We start from the raw sequence: 20,580 nt of genomic DNA on the forward strand, positions 1-20,580 counted from the left end.
ATGGGAACTAACTTCTGAGCACGCAGCTGTTTAATGTCTTAGATGGCCAACACCTGACCCCTTAGGGAGTTCTTTCAACACCCCCTCCCATTTCCCTTGAAATTCTGGATTAGAGTAATAAAGTACTGCCCAGAGACTGTCTGATCCTTTATTTTTTATGTGTATGAAGGTAACCTGTTTATGAACTGGAAAAACGCTTCTTGGACCAATGCAAGTCAACATCCCCTCAATACACACCTATACACACACACACACACACACACACACACACATACGAGAGAGAGAAAGAAAGAAAGAAAGAAAAATAGATAAAGTAAACACACAAGTACAGTTACTAAGTTGCCTAAAGCATTGAAAGGCTAAGTGACTCGTCCAGGGTCACACAGACAGTATATGCCAAAAGCAAGACTTTAACCTAGGTTTCCCTTCTTGAGTTTTCCTGGGAGCTACACAAGTCTCCAGAGGGGTATTTTTCATTCAAGGTTGGGAAGTTATTTGCTGTTCCAGTGGTTCCAGTCGAAAAATCTGTGCTTTTGCATTTTCCAAGAATAGGGAGAAGAGAAGGCGAGGGCGGGGGCCAGAGCGTGAGGAAATTTTTGTTGAATTATGAATCTTTCCCTCCACTCTGGGAAAAAGAGGATCTTTTAGACAAAGTTGGAGACCAGCTAGAACCCTCGGGACTTCACACCTTGCTGCCAGTAGCCACTGCTGTCACTCAAAGTGGGGGAGTAACAGCCGCTAGCCTCACTGAGAAGTTGGATTTTAAGAATCGGCGAGAAAGCCAAGGAACCCTTGCTCATTGATCACTTTCCCTGGGGAAGTGTGCTCTGGGTGCAGACATTACATTTCTCATCTTCCAATCAAGCCTGTGAGGGATTTAAAATAGATTTGGGAAGAATGCCCGTCTTCCTTGAGACCTTGATTTATTTTTCCTGTGAGTAAGCCTTTTTCGTTCCTCTGCCGCTTTTAGGGTGCTTAGGCTGTTCAGTTCCCTCAGACCTCGTTGGATATTCCGAATGGTTGCATTTTCCCTTCAAACGTTCTTTTAAAGTAGTAGATTTAACGGCACATTTGCTCCCTAGCGCTAAAGACATCGCTGTTGTTATCCCCTAGTTTCTTGCTTTTCTTTTCGCTACGACTTTCACTCTCTCCATCACCCAATCCCATCCCACATTCCATTCAGTCTCTCAAGGCCGTGGTCTAGGCAACTGAATTCTGGACATTCTAGTTCATTCTCTCTTGGGCCAGTTTGCTTTGAAGACAGTCAGGGCTCTTCTCCCCCTCCTCCCCCTTCTTGCTCCTCCCTCTTTCCCTGCTTCCCCCTCTCACCTTCTCCTCCTTTTTCTGGCTTAATGGATCCAAGAGTACCAATCGAAGGGGGATAGAATAGGGAGACCTGAGTCCTCGAAACCACAAGTGGAGGAGTCCTTCACTTCTCCTTATAGACGAGCCAGGGGTATGGGAACCTCCCCCATCCTCTCCACCCTTCCACCACCACCTCCCCTCCACCCCAGGAAACAAACAGCCAGACCTAATATTGCCCTAACCACCCTCGCTCAGAAAGAGGAGGGTAGGGAAGGGGACTGAGGAGCTACCAGCTGCAGCCTCCCTCTCACCAATTAACTGCTTTATGATTTACTAGCCCAGCGCCCACTTCCCTTCCGATCCCTCCGGTGGGACGAACAGCCACCCCCTCCCTTACCTCCGTCCCCCATACTCCTCCTCTCCCCTTCCCATCTGGTCAGCCTGGCTTCCTATCCCCACAGAATGGAGTTCTCCGATGTGCGCTGCCCCAGCGGCCGCTAGGAACTTCCCACCATCCACCGGACACCCCCCAAAAAGCCCCCATTTTTCAAAGGATGCAGCAGTGCCGTGGGCGGCTGGGAGACCACGGCTGCGGACAGACCAGCCTGGTGCACAGCAGAAGCAGCAGCGGCGGTGGCGGCGGCGGCGGCGGCGGCGGCAGCGGCAGCGGCAGCTTTCAGGTGCCTGAGTGGCTCTCGAGGAGCAAAGGCTTGACAACTGAGACAAGCCCTGGAGGCAGTGCCTCGGAAAGCCCCGGGCTCAGCAAATAGCCGGGGCCGCCTCGCGCCAAAGTGAGGAGGCTAGAGGAGAAGGAGGAGGAAGAGGGAAGTACAATTCCTGGCGCTGGCGCGTACAGCGTGCAAAGATAGGGGCTGCGTTCCTCTAGGCTCCCCTTACCCCGAGTGGCTGGATCATGATCGCCCTCGCTGGCGTCACCTTCCGAGGACGAAAGGACAGCGGTAGGCTAGACTAGAGCTTGGCGCCCTTTCTCAACAACTCTGATTTCTTTTTCTTTCGTTCTTTTTTAAATATAAGGGAACTCCCACCCCCTGGGGCGCTCCGCCACCTTCTCTTCTCTTCCCTCCCCTCCCCCCCAGCTCCTCCGGTCCAGGCGCTATGGAGTTATCCGATGTGCGCTGCTTGAGCAGCACGGAAGAACTCTACACCATTAACCCGACACCCCCGGCCAGCGGCGGCAGCGGGGGGAGCTGCAGCGGTGCCGGCGGTGGCTCGCGACCCCAGAGGCTGCTGTGGCAGACCGCGGTGCGGCACATCACCGAGCAGCGCTTCATCCACCAGAGCGGCGTCTGCGGCGGGAACGGCAAGACCAGCGACCCTGGCGGCCCCAACCACCACGCGCCCCACCTCCAGCAAGCCCCAGCCCTCCCCCTCTACCCTTTGGGTCAGCCCGGGCGTCTGGGCTCGGCCGGGAAAGGCGGTCACAACAACGGGGGTGGCCCCACCAAAGTCTTCCCGGAGCGGAGGGGCAGCAGCGGTGACCTGGGTTTCCTGCACCTTGACTGCGCTCCCAGTAACTCGGATTTTTTTCTCAACTGGGGTTACACCTACCGAGGGGTGATCTTCCCCACCCTACGGAACTCCTTTAAGTCCCGGGACCTGGAGCGCCTCTACCAGCGCTATTTCCTGGGACAGCGGCGCAAGTCCGAGGTGGTCATGAACATCTTGGACGTGTTGACCAAACTAACCTTGCTCGTGCTCCACCTGACCCTGGCGTCGGCCCCCATGGACCCCCTCAAGGGCATCCTTCTGGGTTTCTTTACAGGCATCGAGGTGGTCATCTGTGCTTTGGTGGTGGTCAGGAAGGACACCACTTCCTACACATACCTACAGTACAGCGGGCTGGTGACCTGGGTGGCCATGACGACTCAGATCCTGGCCGCAGGTCTGGGCTACGGGCTCCTAGGGGATGGGATTGGCTATGTGCTCTTCACTCTCTTCGCCACCTACAGCATGCTGCCGCTGCCCCTCACCTGGGCCATCCTTGCGGGGCTGGTAACATCTCTAGTGCAGATCGTCCTGGAACTAATCATCCCCCGGTTGGCGGTGAATTCCATCAACCAGGTACCTCCCCCTACCCCTTCCCTACCTCTGGCTTCTGGGAAGCCTCGAGGTTATTTATGAATGTATTCTTCACTGAGTGACGGAATGGACTAAATGACCCCTAAGATCATCCTTCCATCTCCAATATTCTAGGCTTCTATGAGTAATGCTTATCTGACCACTCTTAAATGGTATCACCCCTCACCCACTAACATCACCCTTCTCCCACCTCTAGCTTATCTTTTGGCCCTCCAGAAAGAGCAGAGGGGAGGTGCCCTTGTTCATAATATAAACCAAGAGCAGTAGAGATCATTAAGAAACTGTGAAGTAGTTGATGAGAAAATCTCTGACGTTCCTTCCAAGTCAAAAATCTTATATATAATGTATTGCAGTGTTGACTGTGGAATTGGAGGACCTGATTCAGATACTGATTGTGCTAATTATATATCCGTGTGATCTTAAGTCACTTCTTTCTGGGCCTCAGTTTCCTCATCTACTAAATGAGGACATTGGGTCCCTTCCAGCTCTGAGCCTATGAACTCAGTCTCGTTTCACTTTTATTTCTGACGTCTTTCTTCCATAAGAAGAAAGATTCCTCAATCCTCATATGCTCCTCTCAGCACCCCAACTCCCTTACTACATTTTGTAACTGGAAAATACTTTCTTAGAACTTCTGGACCTTCAAGAAACCCAAACAAAGTAATGATATTGGTATTTTATATGTGTATAACATATGATTTCATGTTTATTACCCTTTAATGAGGACCCTCCCCCTTTACTGGGCGAAGTTCAGTCCTTTGAATAATGAAGGGGGAGGGGAAGGAGGAAGGATTGGTGTTTCCTAGGAGGGCAAGTTTATTTCAATGATTTGAAACATATTCAGGCAAAGAGATGATCATTCTACAGATCTCCATTCATTCCTCTCCTAGAATAGGATTTCTGCAGAGTATCTGAGCTAGAGAAGAAAGTTATCACTTCATGTGTATAGAGAACTAATGGTGAAAGATTTCTCCACTTCATTCAATTAAACCTAGTAAATAGAATAATGCTCCAATTATTCCTTTCCCTAGTACCATATTTGTAGTTGAAGAATGTGTGTGTGTGTGGGGGGGTGTCCCAAAGTCAAGGAAAACGTCTAACAATTATATTTTTATTAGAAATATGTGTGTAGGTTTTTTCCCCTATATTGTTTCTTCTTTTACTCCACTAAAACCTTTAAAAGTTCATTTTTGTGCTATTTTGGCTTCATGGTACTTTGCTTGGGTCTAGTGAACAGACACTAGCAAATACTAAACATAAAATTCATTCAGTTGAACTGAATGCGTGCTTTTTAGAACTTTAGTGCCTCTAAAATGCTTCACTCATCATTGATCTTCAGGTTATGTTGTCAGTCTGAGATTCTATTTCTTCTCTGATAACTCCACATCCATTTGTTCTCATTGCTTATCTGGCTGGTTGTTTTTAGAGTACTTTTTAGGGTTTAGCTGTCTTTCTGGTGGAAAGATGGAATTTATAATGTATGTGTCTGTGGTCACTGGCTTGGATAGGTCTGGACAAATTGAACTTAAAGCTTATTTAAAACAATGAAAGAGCAATTTCTAGAAATCATAACCTTCAAAATTAGCTTCTGATAAATTTTCTATTACCTTTGGGGAATGAAAAGGGTATGGTGGAGGATACTTTAGAAAACAGCATTACAGTGTTTTCTTAAACATACTCACAATCCTGACATCTTTTGAATATGGATTCCAACAGTTTAGAAATCCATCTTTCCTGCTAAATAGTTCTTTCTTTTTCTGCTCTTCTCACATACAAAAAATTGACACTGAACAAATCATTGTGGTGTGTGTTTTGGAGAAACGAAAGGAGATAGACAGAAACAGAGAGAGAGAGAGAGAGAGAGAGAGAGAGAGAGAGAGAGAGAGAGAGAGAGAGAGAGAGAGAGAGAGAGAGAGAAGAGGATGTTGTTTCTTCTATCTGGTTATTTGAAGAAATTATACCCTGAGCTATACCTTGACAAACTCCTTTTCACATTCTATTCTTTCTTAAGGGTGGAAAACATTACTAAAATTAAAAATTAAATAGCATTGGGAATAACATGATTCATGTACTTCCAGGTGGCAAACTGAATAGTTTCAAAGTACAAATTATACAAAATTTCTTAGTCTTTGTGTTTTATTTTTGTTGTGAAATACATCCATATAGTCAAACAATTTATACTCTTTATTTTTATATGCCATTCAAATGTTACCAAGAAGTGATTTAAAATAATCACAAACCACTTTTTCCTTTACTTCACATTCCAAATAATTCTTCACTGAAATATATTCTACATGAAAACTAGCCTGTAAAATCCATGCAAACTTAACTCCATATTTTGTTTTATTTTTAAAAGTGCACATTAATTGATTGCTTAGCATGTAATGGTGCCATTATTAGTCTCTTAGGCTGTCTGATAGCCCTTAACCTTTGGTGAAAGTCCAGGGAGCTCTCCTTTAGCTGTAGGTGCTGAATAGTCCTCTACTTCTTGGTTTGTAAACTTTTTCCTTTGGCTCCCTCTAGTGTTCTCAATGTTTTTTTTTTAAATGTCCCTCCCCTTTACTTTTAAATGGACTTTGGGTGTTGATTTTTTTTTCCCCTTCTAATCCTTTTTTTGTTTAAAGCAACGTCTCTTAAGTTCATCTTTGTATACTTAGTGATGCCTCAAACTTTTAAAATGCACTTTGGGCCTTTATAGTAAAAGGATGACTTTGAATGTGGCATCTATCTTGGACTTTACACCATTTTCTTGCAGGTTTCTTCTAGGCCAGGAATTCTTATCCTTCTTAATGTATCATAGACCCCTTTGGCAATCTAATAAAGCCTACAAATTCCTTCTTGGAATAATTTTAATAACTAAAATAAAATTCACAGAATTAGGATTTAATAATGTTGAAATATAGCTATAAATAAGTAGATATAGATAAGTGATAAATAGAAAAAGTTCACAGACCCCAGGTTAAGAACTCCTGTTCTAGATAGTAAAATATCTTCTAAAGACACTGTTTGCATTTGACAACATCAAAAAACCAAGTGACCTGATAACTGATAAATAAGAGAAAAACTCTCCAATTTGTCATAAAGCATACTTAGAAGAACTATGACTTTACTAGAGACATTTCTCAACCAAAGTGGCTCTCAAGCCCAATCATTGCCATAGTAAATTCTTTTGATGAATTGTTTTTGTACATACCCCTCCCTGACAATGTACCATAATTTTGTGACTCACCTGATCATGAGACTATCTGAACTTTAGCCAGACTGGTTCTCAGAGGGAGAACACAAGTGAATTTGCCTCTGGGTTAGCTGTTAGTTTATATTCCACTAGCATAGCATCAAGAAGCTGAGGGCCACACTGACACTGTTATGAGTCAGGAGAGGGGGGCTTTAGTGGAGAATATAATACCTGTATATGCATACAAACACTCATTTAAGTATACTGAATGCACATACCTTAGAGGTCCAATAGTAATTTCCGTGTAGAAACTCTTTGAGATTTGCTTCGGCTAATTGTGGATAGCTATGAAGTTTTTCACAAAGTAGATAGATACATGAAGGTAGCACCACATATAATGCACAAATGAACATTTACTGAAGGAGCTAAGGAAAGACACTATGTTAGACAAATGCTGCAACCCAGGCAGGAGGCTATTCTGCAGTAACTTCATCATCTCTCTCAGCAGGATACAGGCTTATCATCTGACAGCCACAGACCCTGGGATCTCATCCCATCTCAAAATTAATTTTGACTTCCATTAAGAGAAGTGCTCATGTTAACTTAGCATCTTCAAAAAATCAGGAAACATAAAAATGGAGCTCAGAGTCAATGCATTTTAGCAGCTGTTTTATCTCTCTGAAAATGCAGTCTTTAAGTGTACAAATAATACTAATAATTGCTTCTACTGAAGTCAGTGCTGTGAGAAGCTTCTCCCTTCCTCCCTTCTTCCCTTCCTCCCTTCCTTCCTTCCTCCCTCCCTCCCTCCCTCCCTCCCTCCTCCCCACAAGGAAATGAGATCTGTGACATTGTATAAAATAACGAAGCTGTAATTCTCTTCCTGTACAAAATGTAGAGAGAATAGCCCTTAGTGTTCTCTCTGATGTATGGTGTACTTTACCCAAGTGAGCCAAGAGTAGAAAATGCTTCCTTAAAAAAAGCCACCCAAGAACCTACAGAGAGGTAGACTATCTCTCCCCCTCCCCACCTCAAAGGCAAAGGTTAGGATAAAGTCAGCCCTTTCTCATCTGCAAACAAAGAGTTATGTCTCAGGGCAGATCTACCCTTCCTGCTGCTTTCTTCTTCCCCTGTGGGGTGGAAAAAGTGATTAATTCCCCAAGGGTATAGGCAGTTCAAAAGGCTCCTTTATTTCTCTGCTCACCTGAGCTCTGCCATTAGTTGTAAAACTGATGCTCCCCTGAGTAGCACTGTCTCCCCAAAGGTGGATCAGTTTCGTGCCAACAAAGGAATAGAATGTATCTGATACAATCCAAGGACAAGCATTTCTTTGCCCTCTTTCTGCTTCTGTCACTGACTTCCTGCTCATCCTAGACTAATAAATCGCCCTGTTGTTTTAGTTTATCCATCTGTCAATTTATGACACAATGACTTCTTGTGGATATATACAGAGGCACCTTGGGCTGATAATGTTGACTGGCAATTAGAAGAATTAGAGGTGATCTAAATACTGTTGTCATCATTATTAGTACTCTCTTAATTGCTAATGAGAATTATACACTCTCTGGTATTTGACTATTATTACCTAATTATCAGCTCTTTAGTGATAAGGTGGGTGGAAATCATTTTAGAGGTTGAACACTGATATCTAATAACAGTTCAAGGAAAAACATTGGTCTGTATCTTTCCTTTGGTGGATCCAAAAGTGTACTTCATTAATGTTCTATACATCTTGCTAAGGTGGATGATAAGGTAACATCAGAGTGGTTAGCTAGGCAAGTAAAAGGTCCTCCAAATGGGAGAGGACTAGTTCTTGCCAAGGTCAAATCACATTGGGAGTTGAATTTAGCACGTAGCTTCCAATCCCATCCTTCACCCCTCCTCAATCTAAATTTAGTCCCACTGAACAATTGAAAGAAACATAATATCATGTCAACTTACCCTAGTAATGTTTTTTTTTTTTCCCTTGAACAATTTTTTAGGAATCTTTTGTTGGCCCTGGGTTGGACCAAAGGTATCTATGAGTGTGTGTGAGAGTGTGTGTGTGTGTGTGTGTGTGTGTGTGTGTGTGTGTTGAATGCATATTGCTTATACTATGAATCAAGATTTGACTTGGCACAGAAACCTAAAAAGTAAAGACAGAATAACCAACTTTTTAAATCATTTTTTAAAGAAAGGCCAATTTGAGATTAATAAATATCTGAAATGTCTTACTCATCCCAACTCATATCATATAAACAAAATTCTCTACTTTGTGCTTAACAAATGTCATGTTTGTTAAATCACCTCAATTTGGATTTTGAGATAGTCTCTTCAAAAGAAAAAAAGTGAATATTCCACAGCTGACTAAGTCTAGGCCCCAACTGAATTTATCACTACACTTTATAGAGTACATTTATTTGAAAAACCTATGGCACTCTGCCTGTACATTTTTCTTCAGCAAATTCTTAAAGGTTTTTTAAAAATGATTGCAGCATCCCAGCATGCCTGAGGGAACAAAAATACCTCTCCAATAAACAGATTTGAGTGTCAACCTTCCCAGGGGGTTCCTATGGATGCCAGAGAATGGAAATATTATTCTCTTACTGGTGAAAAATATCTTGAGACTATGCTTTTAAATTTTCTTTGGTGGATGCAGGGTAGAAGAAAGGGCTTTAGTATATGATGGCTATGTGACAGTTCAAAGCATCTAGTTAAATTTCCCCTGATCTGTCTCTGCCACCTTTGCCCTGCCATTACCTAATGGGTTCAGGTTTCATGGGTTTAGGGCATTTCATAATCTGATGGTGTAGCTTGCTTTCTTCTTGATTGAATTATCAATTTATTTTTCTTCATATCCAGTAGTATCACCTAACTGGTATCAGTGGGTCAGAGCATAATTATATTTGAATTGGGTGCTGGGGAGGGCTCTTTGGGTGATGGGGCATATATGTGTGAGTATGGGGGGGTACTTTTCTCCTGAAGCAGCTGCAGCTATATCCTGTTTAATAAAGCAAACACATTAGTCATATTTACACTTTGATGATTGATGGCATTTTAAGAGCTCATCAAAAATGAGTGAAACCAAGCATAAAAATGAAAGATGCACACACACACACACACACACACAAACAAAACCCCACTTATCCCAAACTCAGTGCAGCAAGGAAGCACTTACAATCAAAGGTCACTGCTGTGATCAAACTGATGTGACATTTTGCAGTTGTCTAAATACTTCCTGTGATCGTAATCTTGTCATTTCATTAATACAGATGTTTTTTGTCTGATTCAAAGTATATGCACAATACAGTGACAATGAGCATCTCCAAAAAGCTTGCCTTTGGGGAATAAATTAGGCATATATTGACCCAGTGAGGGACCCATAGGCAAGATCATATCAGGAATCTGTGGATGATCAACATACTAGCTCATTTGACATTGTGATTGTGAAGTGTGGCATCTCCTCCTCTTTTTCCCCACCCCCCACCACTGGTATTTAAGGCAAAAGGAAAATTCGTGGTTGGAGAGGCAAAAGATTTTGTGGTACAAAGGTTTTGACTTCAGTCAGCAAGAGAATGGATTATGCAAATTGTACCTTTCTCACTATTTTTCAAGGTACTCTGAGAGGCATACGATTCTTTGGCCTAGGGTACAACAATAGAAAATGGAAAGCCAATGTAAGAGTGAGTGAGCAATGCTTCCTGGGGAAATGTAATTGGATTTACACACTCAAATCATATCATGTGAGTTTTGTTTGTAAGGAACTATTTTAAGAAGTCAGGTTACTTAAGCAGCACTTCCTATGTCAGTTTTTCTCACTGCAAAATTTTTCACAGTCAGCCCTACCGGGCAGAGGAAGAATGCAGAAGAGATGAATTAACTGCTTTGGTGCCAGACTATGTGAGAAGACACTGCAGCATCCGTGTAGGAACAAAAGCCATTTTTTTTTAGATCAATGACCATTGACTGTTCTCTGGCAGATGTTCTATCTGGGTCTAATTGATGGATTGTGCTTAGATGAATTTGAATTTGCTCGTTTCTTTGTGAAATGTACATTGGAAATTGAGTAAGAATGTATGTAACTCAATATCTGGACTGCATATTTTCCCACTTGTGGTATTCATATGTCGAATTGTTAGGTTTTTGTAGTCCTTTTTTTGTGCCTGAGCTCAAGTGTTCCTAATTGTACAAATGTCTTACAAGCAGAATTCTCTCATAAATCAAGAATAGGAGATAAACGTTCTGAAGGGAACATTCCAAATTTCAGCAAAGACATGAGGCTAAATCATCCTGCTTTCCTCCTTCTCCACAAACCACCCTGGCCTCTTTGGCATTAATAATTCTTAAAAACCAATTTTTTTTTCTATGAAAAGGTTGTGCCATATAAAAGAAAAATTAAATCATGCTCCAAGAACCATTCTATTTTGAAAATGAAAGATTCTTTGTATCTTAGCTGATTTTATAATCATTTGGAATAAGCATTTCAATGTCCCTTCTTTGTTGTTTGTGATTGCATTCCCAACATATAGGATCTCCTAAAAAATATGAAAGCCGAAGGACAATCTAATTATTTCTTTTCTCCTCTGGATCAGAATGTGGAGGAAAATGTAGTAAGAGAAACTACTTTATTATGGGTAAATTTCTTTGCATAGGATGACGTAGTGCTAAGGGACTGGCCTTGGAGTCAAGTATAGCGGGGTTCAAGTATTGCTGCTGATGTACCACTGGAGACTATGGGGAAGAATGGGCAAGTCACTTAAGCTATTAGTATTCCAGGAAGCTTTCTAAGATTATATATTATAAGTGAATTATAGGTCTGCATTGGTGGAGAGAAGTTCTATGCCTGGAATTCCCCACACCCAAGAATTCACAGTTCTAAACAAAACAAAGAAACAACAACAATAAAGTAAATTACAGGGACTTAAGTTGTTTAGCTTATGGAGAAGGGAAGATATTTGAAGAACATGATAGCTTTCTTCAGAAAGGAAATGTGAGAAGTGTAAGTCTAGTGACAGCTTCATTCCAAACGTTTGATTAGAATATTTGTGGCTCACCTGTGGTAGAGCCTTCTGAGGTCATATTGGACTAAATGGCCACAGTCAAACACATTATACCTTGACCCCAATATCATGATGTCATTTGTCCTGTCCATGTATGAAGGATGAACAGTAACAGCTGTCTTCAGTAGATCATGGCTCTAGAAGGCATAATGTGGGAGCAATGGAGAAAAGTTGTAGAAAACAATATTTGAATCCATATAAAGAGAACTTAATAGTTATCACTGCTCAAAATGATCTGTCTTATTTTCATAGTGAGTTCGTCATCTCTGAAAGTCTTCAAGAAGAGATTGGATGCCTTCCTGTAAGGGATGATGTAGAGGGAATTCTAGTACTGGATAGGGGTTAGAGTCAATGACCTTGAAGGCCATTTCCAACCTCAACCTACTGTGAAACTAAGTCCACAATATATTAATCCTTATACAGAATCATACCATCCACCCCTTTGGTGGAAACAATGCCAGGAAAGCCAGTGTGGTGTTTTAAGGCATAGAAAGAATTAAGGGAGGGAATGTGATTTGAAATTAATATGGAGAGGAAAGAAAAGGATCTATATGTATTTTATTTTTTTAATTATAATTTTTAGTTTTGAATTCTCCCCTTCCCTTTTACCTTTCCCCCTCCCATTAAATAAGCAAGAAGTATAATACCATTTTACTTATGAATTCATGCAAAACATATTTCCACATTAGCCATGCTATCTGTCTGTTTTTAAAATATTGCACCCACTAAGTTTCTTTACCCAAAGAATTGGCTCTAACAGCTTTTGTCTATTTCTTTTATGCTTGCCTTTTAGGACAGGGGCTTGAGGGAAAACAACACAGTTTAGCATCAAGTCAAGTAATGGTGGGTAGTTACACTTAAAAGTTTTAACTTAGTCAATGAAAAGTTTCTAAAATGATGTTTGTTTACGCATTTATGCAATGCTCATACCTACCTTAAGGAGTTCTGAGAGACTTTCCTGACTTCAAAAAGAAGTAAACAATTTCATTCTATAAGGATTAATTCCTTTTCAAAAAAAAGCAAAAAGGATGGCCTTGTCCCCTTTTCCGGGTTAGACAGGAGCCCATTACCTATATAATTCTGTAACACACCTCAAACCCTTTCCCACCAGATTATTCCTCAAGCAAATAAGCAATGGGCAAAAAAAAAAAAAACCAACAAAAAAAGTTTCTCTGTCTTTGTACAGGATAGTATTCTACCCCATGTCTTGCCTGATTATCTACTCCTTATAGTCCCTAGTTTCCTTCAGAGCTCACGTCAAGGGTCACTTTCTACTTGGAATCTTTCCTTATGCCTTCCAGTTGCTATAGCTTTCCCTCTTGCCCAAATTGTATCTATTTTACAAAAAAAAAAGAATTTAAACCTATAATTTCATATGTATAGGAAGATTACAATGAAGAATTTACTCTTCTAAAGCAAATGAGTACCTTCTCCTTGATGGAAGAGTTGGCTGAATCACTCTTCTATCAAGCGACTTGCCTAGGGTCACATAGCCTGTATGTGACTCAAAGGCCAGTTCTCTATACAAGTGCTAGCCTAGCTCTTTTTATTTTGTAACTCTATGTGTATGTGTGTGTGTGTGTGTGTGTGTGTGTGTGTGTGTGTGTATGTGTTAGCTCCTTCAGTTAGATTATAAGCTATGCACAGTCAGGGACTGCTTCACTACTGTATTGACTATTTTGTAAAGGGACCAGTGAACTGGAAAATGACATATGTTGCCTCAAATAAGGGAAGAGAATAGTCTACAAACAATAGATTAGTGAGTTTAATCATATTTTCTTGGAAAACTCTCATGCTTTTCTTATGGGGAAATGATGCAAATATATGGACTAAAGCATAACCTCACCATCATGATGTGTCTAGAGCGTATTGGGGAAAAAAATGGATTTAAAATCAGCCTGAGTTCCAATTCTGGCTGTGCCACTTATGACATCTGTGATCTTAGTCATGTAACTTAACCTCTCTTGGTGTTCCATTCCTTATCTGTAAAGTGAGGTGGTTAGATCAGAAGACCTTGAAGGTCCCTCAAGCAGTAAATCTATGATTTTCTGAATTAGACCCAATAAATGGAATTCACCATGAGGTACATTCCAGCTAAATATGATTTGGTTCAATTCATAATTATTAAGTGACTGCTGTTTGTAAAACACTATGTTTAATGCAAGAGATATAAAAATGACAGAAGACTCAGTCCTTGGCCTCAAAGAATTGGCCCATCTAGTAGGAGAATAAGAAAAAAAATACACAGATACACAAGAGGAACTGTTATTTGTTCCCCTCTCCTTAGGGAGCTTTGTTGCCTTACACTCCTGGGGGTCTCATCATATCTGTGCCCAGATGAGTTGAGTTTTGTCATGACTGCCACATAAAGTTCATCAACTCAAGTGATACAACAGCCTCCATCTCCTCTAGTAACAGGGGTTACAAGCCTGCACTGCTTTACTCAATTTAAGCTGTCTTAAAGGAAGCTAGGAAAGCCATCAAGTAGAGAGGGGAAGGAAGAGTATTCTAGGCCTGGTAGTAGGTATCAGAGCTAGGACTTGAACTGAGGTCCACTGACGTCAAATCCAGAGCCCTTTTTACTGAGTTATTTAACAAGGTTGTGAATTCTCCATAACTGCAAGCATTCAAGCAGAGGCTAGATTAGTCATTATCAAAGATATTATGAAAAATAATAATTTAAGAACTTGCTAGGAGGCACAGTGATAGAGCACTGTGCCTGGACTCTGGAAGACATCTTTCTGAGTTCAAAGCTGGCCTCAGACACTTACTAGCTGTATAACCCTGAGCAAGTCAGTTAACCCTATTTGCCTCAGTTTCCTCATCTGTAAAATGGCTGGAGGAGGATATGGCAAACCACTCTAGTATCTTTGCCAAGAAAATCCCAAATTGGTTCATGAAGTGTTGGACATGACAAAAACACCACAGCAACAACAAAAAGAGGTTTGATGAGACTACCTTGGGAATTCCTTACAACTTGAAGAATCAGTGATTTTGTGATCCTTTGCCTGAAACATAATCGACAAAAGGATGTATGTTCAGCACCAGTGGGCATAAAAACAACAGGAGGAGCTAACGTGACTGCATGAGAGGAGACTTAACCAAGCAGGAAAGCATCAACCTGATGCAGACAGTCTGAATTCATTCTAGGCTCAGTTAGCAGAAATGCAGGATTTAATGGACCATCACCTTCACAGGAGGAGTAAGACATAGGTAGGCATCAGAACTCTGCAGTTATGGGGAGCCTGGACTAGCCCCAAATAATCAGAAGCTTTGGAAATTCACTTTTGAACGCAGTAGCTATTCACTGCAGGTTTGCCTATGGCACTTATGGGGTCCTTCCCATCTGTGATACTTTTAAGGACTTTGGGGGTTAGAGCTGAAGGTTGGGAGTAGAGGAAGAAAGTTGTCATTGACAAATCATGTAGGGTCTAAACCAAGTTCAAGGCATATTTGGGAATATGATGTGATGCCATTGGTTCTCTTTGAAAACAAAAAACTACCACTACTGCTGCTGCTGCTGCTGCTGCTGCTGCTGCTGCTACTACTACTACTACTACCAGCATATTTAGGTTCCACCTTCCATGACTGAACTTGTCCAGGAAGCACCAGTCCTTCCAGGACTTCTAGTCCTTCTAGGACACAACTTGCTGTATGTCCTGAGACAAGTCACTTAACTTCCATGGGTCTCAGTTTCCTCAATTTTAATGGGGAGTGGTTGGACTAAGTTCCTTGAAACTCCAGATTTCTATGGCTTTTATGCTAGCAACTTCAATTAGATAAAGTTCACTCCAGAGGGAGAATTTTCCACCAGTTTAATTGTTTCCCAAATCATCTAATATGACAAATAGTGAGAGGGAAATTTTAGATTAAAGGCAGAATGGTCATGGAGTGGTTAGTGGCACTCAAACTACTCCTTATTTCAAAGAAGAGAAGATGCTCAAGTGCCCAACGTTGGGTTTTTTTTTTCAAGAATGTGAAAATTAGCTCTCCAAAAATATTCTCAAATTTAATTTTCGTGGTATAAGTATTCCTTTAATTCTTGATTTATTGATTTACTCAGCATTTATTGATCAAACACCACAAAATGTGTCCATTTCAGAGGATTACAGGTAAAAAAGCAAACCATTGATAATTTCTCTGTGGATTTGATATTTTTTTTGAATGAACTCAAAAGCTTAGTAGATACCAATTACACTTTCTGTGTGGGAGACAATGTGTTCAGACTTCACCCTGCCACCATATAGCCATTGCCAGCCACTTCCTCTCCCTCTTTCCCTGCTCCATCTGTCCATTCATCTAAAGGTTTAAAAAAAAAAAAGGACAGCATTGGTCACTGAAGGGAAACCCCTTCTTCCCTTGAATGTTATTAACTGTGACTCCAGAATTAGTCCCCTGAACTGCTAATATGCAGTCAATTTAGAGCAAAGAGCTAGAAATGTAAGCTTTCACTGCATACATGTAAGAGAATCCATAAATATAGAGCATAGAGTAGAAATACAGAGCTCATATATTTATTCACATGATTTATTCCAGTTAAAAAACAACTCAAGACAAAATCGTGCTATAAAGAAAAAGAACTTTGCTAAATGGAATTAAATTATTTATCTTCCCTGAATATATTAATGAAATAATTGCTCATGTTTTCCGTCACTTTAATTTGTGTATGTACAGATATAAAAGCAATATTCATTCAGCAAGTTTTTTGAGAACTCAAATACATAAAATATTGTGGTAGGCACCAGTAATAAATAAGACACAATCATTGCTTTCAAGGAGTTTCTAGCCTAGCAGGGGATTTGTTTTATGTGCAGAGCACTGTTATTGCACAGTAATTAATGGAAAATACCACATACCAAAAATATTAGAAAGTTACAAAATTTTAAGCTAAGTGAACCAAAGAAACCATTTAGAGGATGCTAGAGCAGTAGACAGCAATTAGAGTTACATAAAGATGAGATGGGCCTCCTTGGGAAGTAGCAGGGGTCTTCCTCTTATTAGACATCTTCATTTATATAAAAAGTGAATATTTAGTAGAGGGGATTATTTTTCAACTATGGGTTGAACTAAGTGACCACTGAGGTCCCTTGGCGTTCTGTAATTCTTTGTGTTTTCTGTGTGCTTCCTGAAAAAGATAGGAAGCAAGCTTCTGAAGGACAGGCACCATTTAATTTTTTGGTCTCTTCATCCCGAGCCTATCACAATGCTTTCACATAGGAGGTAATAAATTATTGTTTGTTGAATAGAATTAAATGAAATAAAGTTGAATTAATTCTATCAATATATATTGATTAAATCCTTCGTGCTTTTTACCTATGCTACCACTGGGGATACAGAGGAAGAAATTAACAGTCACTGCCCTCAAAGAGTTTTCGTTCTATTTTGGGAGAAAACAATAGATTCACCTATAAGTGTAGCCAAAGTAAATACAAACGAATTTAGGTGGAGGAGGGCAGTTATATCTAGGGAATCTGGAAAGTCCTTTTGTGAGAGATGACAGTTGAACTGAGCCTTCAAAGGGGAAATTAATTATTCTGGCAGATAGGGGGAAAGATAGAGAACATGGCAAGCATGTGGGATAGACTATGCACAGACAAGTATGACATTTTGACTGGAACAAGGAGTGCTTAATGGACAGTAATGTGAGACTGGTCTGCAGTGATAAATTAGAACCAGACTATGGATGGCTTTAAATATCAGAGGGAAAAGTTTTGTATTTCATTCTAGAAGCAATAAGTAACCACTGAAGCTTAAATTCTACTGTCATAGTATAGTTGAAAGTGTAGTATAGTGTCATGTAAAAATGAATTTAGAATCAGAGGACATGGATATATGCCCTCGCTCTCCTGTGTAACCTTGGGTAAGTCATAATCTCTCTGGGGCCGCAGTTTTCTCAAAGTAAAATAAAGCAGATGGACTAGATAAAAAAGTTTCTTTCCAAGTCTATATCCTATAATCATATTATTTTAACATGCAGAATTGATGAGATAAACCTAATAACAAGAAATTTAATAGGGAATAAATGTAAAGTCCTGTGTTTGGTTTAAGCACATGAACTAGGCAGAATCAGTTAAATGGAAATATGTCTAGACATCACTTCATGTGGAAATGACCTGCAAGCTTCAATATAATTCCACAGTGTGACATGACAGCCAAAAACTTAATATGACCTTAGGATACTTTAAACGGATTCAATCCAATTTAAGGTCCAATACAGTAAGCATTTATTAAATGCAAAGAATTATGCTAGATTTTGGTGATATAGAAATAAAAAATGGCATAATCCTTTACCATAGGGAGCTGAAGTTCTAATAAAGAATAAGAAATGTGCACAGATAAGTATGATATAAGTTGGAATGAGGTAGGTGCATAGGAGAGATCAAATGGAGGACAGCATCCAAAGTAAGGCAACACATAAATAGATATATATGTGTTTGAATCAGAACATACCTGGGATATCATTAATGGTTTTGATGCCCCATTTTGAGAAGGATATTAACAATTGGGAATGTAGCAAAGGCTATCAGAATGGTAATGGAGATGAAAGCCTGCCACAGTAGGATCAATTAAATGAACTGGAATGGTCTGGATTATAGAAGAGAAGAAATAGGGGTGACATGATTTTTTTAGTCAATATTTGATGAGATGATATGGGGAAGATAGATTACTCTGTTTGTACTCAACAGACAGAACTAATTACAATGTATAGAAACTACAGAGAGGCAGATTTCATCTCAGTATAAGTAATAATTCCATAGAGTTCTAATCTGATCTTTTCTTTGGGCATGGAGGTATCCCTGGATTCTTAGAGACTGTCAGCAGAGTGTAAGTACTGGCAGGTTCTACCATCTTTGAAAGATTTTGAGTCTAATCTAGCAATAGATTGAGTCTGCCTTCTGAGGACCAGCCTAGTCAAGGAGGGAGAAGCTTTAATTATCATTAATTAATTAATCATCCTTAATTCTGTGGTCATATCTACCCATGAAACACAGGTAGAAACACATAAGGGATAGAGTACTAGACTTGGAGTCAGGAAAACCTGAGTTTGAATCCTGCCTCAGATGCTTATTAGCTATGAGGCCCTGGATAAGTCACTTAACATCTCCCAGCTTCAGTTTCCTTATCTATAAAATAAGGATAACAACAGCACCTACCACTAAGGGTTTTTGTGAGCAACCAATGAGATGATATGTGTAAAGCACTTCACAAACCTTAAAGCACTAAAATTATTATGATTTTGGTTCTGATTATTATTTTACAAAATGACTGGCAGTCTAAGGTAGTCTTCTCATTCTGCAGTGGTGGCAGAGTTGTGGAAATGGGGGCCAAGGATGATAAGAATTATTTAATTTTAGCAATACAAAAAATGATAACCATTGATACTCTTAAGGGGAAATTGTTGGATGTTACACATAAGTGGACATATGGGGTCTTCAAGGAAGACTAACACCTCTGGTGTCGGGGCTTGCTGAGCCCTTTTCAGGGCTGCTCATCCACCTTGGGTTTCTACCAGCCACCCATCTCTCATCTATGGCTCCAAGAAGCTGTAGCATGCACATTGGCCACACCCATAAAACCTCTCAGCAGATAGACAAAACCAGCTTAAGGGTAACTGACAGGCCTCAGACCCATCAGTGAGTTAAGGGGATGTCTACCCCAAGCATGTAAAGACTTTCCCCCGTGGAATGGGTGGATGAGAATAATTTCTTCCAATAGCCATGAAGGCAGCTGTGGCAGACTCCATGCAGCACTTAGAGCTTGGTCAGACATCAAAGACACCAAGGTCATCCTCTGTATCCTGGTCCATCACCACTCATCTTTTTTCAGTCTTGTCACTGGACTTTTATGACTCTGGGAGAGAGTGAAACTGTCAACTTTGTGCAACTCTGTCTCCCTTAAATCCAATTCATGAGCAAGTCAAACCATCACTTCATGATGTCATTGGTCCTCTTTGAAAACAAAGGACAAACAACACCAAAGAGGCATAATAGTAGAGCAGAGTTTCTTTTATTTCATGGAAACTTGATGAATCCAGTCTAGTCTTGGAAAGCCTTTAGACTCCTTCTCAGAATAGTATTTTCAAATGCATAAAACAAAATACCTTGCATTACAAAGGGAAATAATTTTATTGAAATATATAGTTCTCATAGTACTAAGGGGAAAAGAATTCATGTACTCCAGCTTAAAGATTTCCTCTACTGAAGGAACTATATCATATCATTCTTGACATTCTCATTGTAAACAAAAATCAGAAGACAGGAGAAAGTTGTAGCTAAATGGAAGGATGGCTCAAAGGTTCTCTTTGGAGAGATCAGAAAAGAAAAAGGAAAAAAAAGAATTGGCCAAGTTTCTTTTGTCACCGGATTGACCTCACCAACCATCCAGTCCAACCTTTACTCCAAAAGAGATCCTGGCTATAAAATGCCTAATTAGTGATCCTTAAGCCTTTGATTAATAAGTTCCAGGAAGGGGGAATCCCTTCTAGACACAGGTAGTTCCACTTTTAGATGGTTCAAATGGGTAGCAAATGTTTTCTGACATCAAGCCTAAACTTGTTTATTTGAAGCTTCTACTCACTGCTCTTTGATTCTGCCCCCTGGGCATAAGTAAGCCAAGTTGAATGCTTCTGTAACATGACAACCTTTCATATACTTGAACACAACTATCATGTTCTCTCTGAATTTTCTCTTCTTTAGGTTAAACCTCCCCAGTCCCTTCAACTGATCCTCTTGTGGTGGGTGGGGGAGACCTTCATGAGTTATGGAGTCAGGAGAACTTCATTCAAATCTCATCTCTTTCTTTACTACCTATGTGACCTTAAGCAAGGCACTTAATTTCTCTAGACCTCAGTTCCCTCATCTGCAAAATGAAGTCGTTGTACTAGGTGGCCTCTTGAGTGAGCTTCCAACTGTAGATCTATGTATTGGTAATTAGGGTGGGACTTTTTTTTTCTACTGTTTCCTC

The 20,580-nt window shown here is 40.5% G+C and overlaps 1 protein-coding gene across 1 annotated transcript in view; it reads left to right on the forward strand.

Annotated features, from left to right (window-relative positions):
- The first annotated feature begins 2,421 nt into the window (after positions 1–2,421).
- ADCY8 (adenylate cyclase 8) overlaps positions 2,422–20,580 on the forward strand; it is a 401,436-nt gene continuing 383,277 nt past the window's right edge. The window contains exon 1 of the mRNA XM_036765122.1: positions 2,422–3,387. Within this exon, the coding sequence (XP_036621017.1) occupies positions 2,422–3,387 (966 nt within the window). The remainder of the gene's footprint in view (positions 3,388–20,580) is intronic.

This window comes from Trichosurus vulpecula, chromosome 1 (assembly GCF_011100635.1).
Source record: "Trichosurus vulpecula isolate mTriVul1 chromosome 1, mTriVul1.pri, whole genome shotgun sequence".
NCBI lineage: Eukaryota > Metazoa > Chordata > Mammalia > Diprotodontia > Phalangeridae > Trichosurus > Trichosurus vulpecula.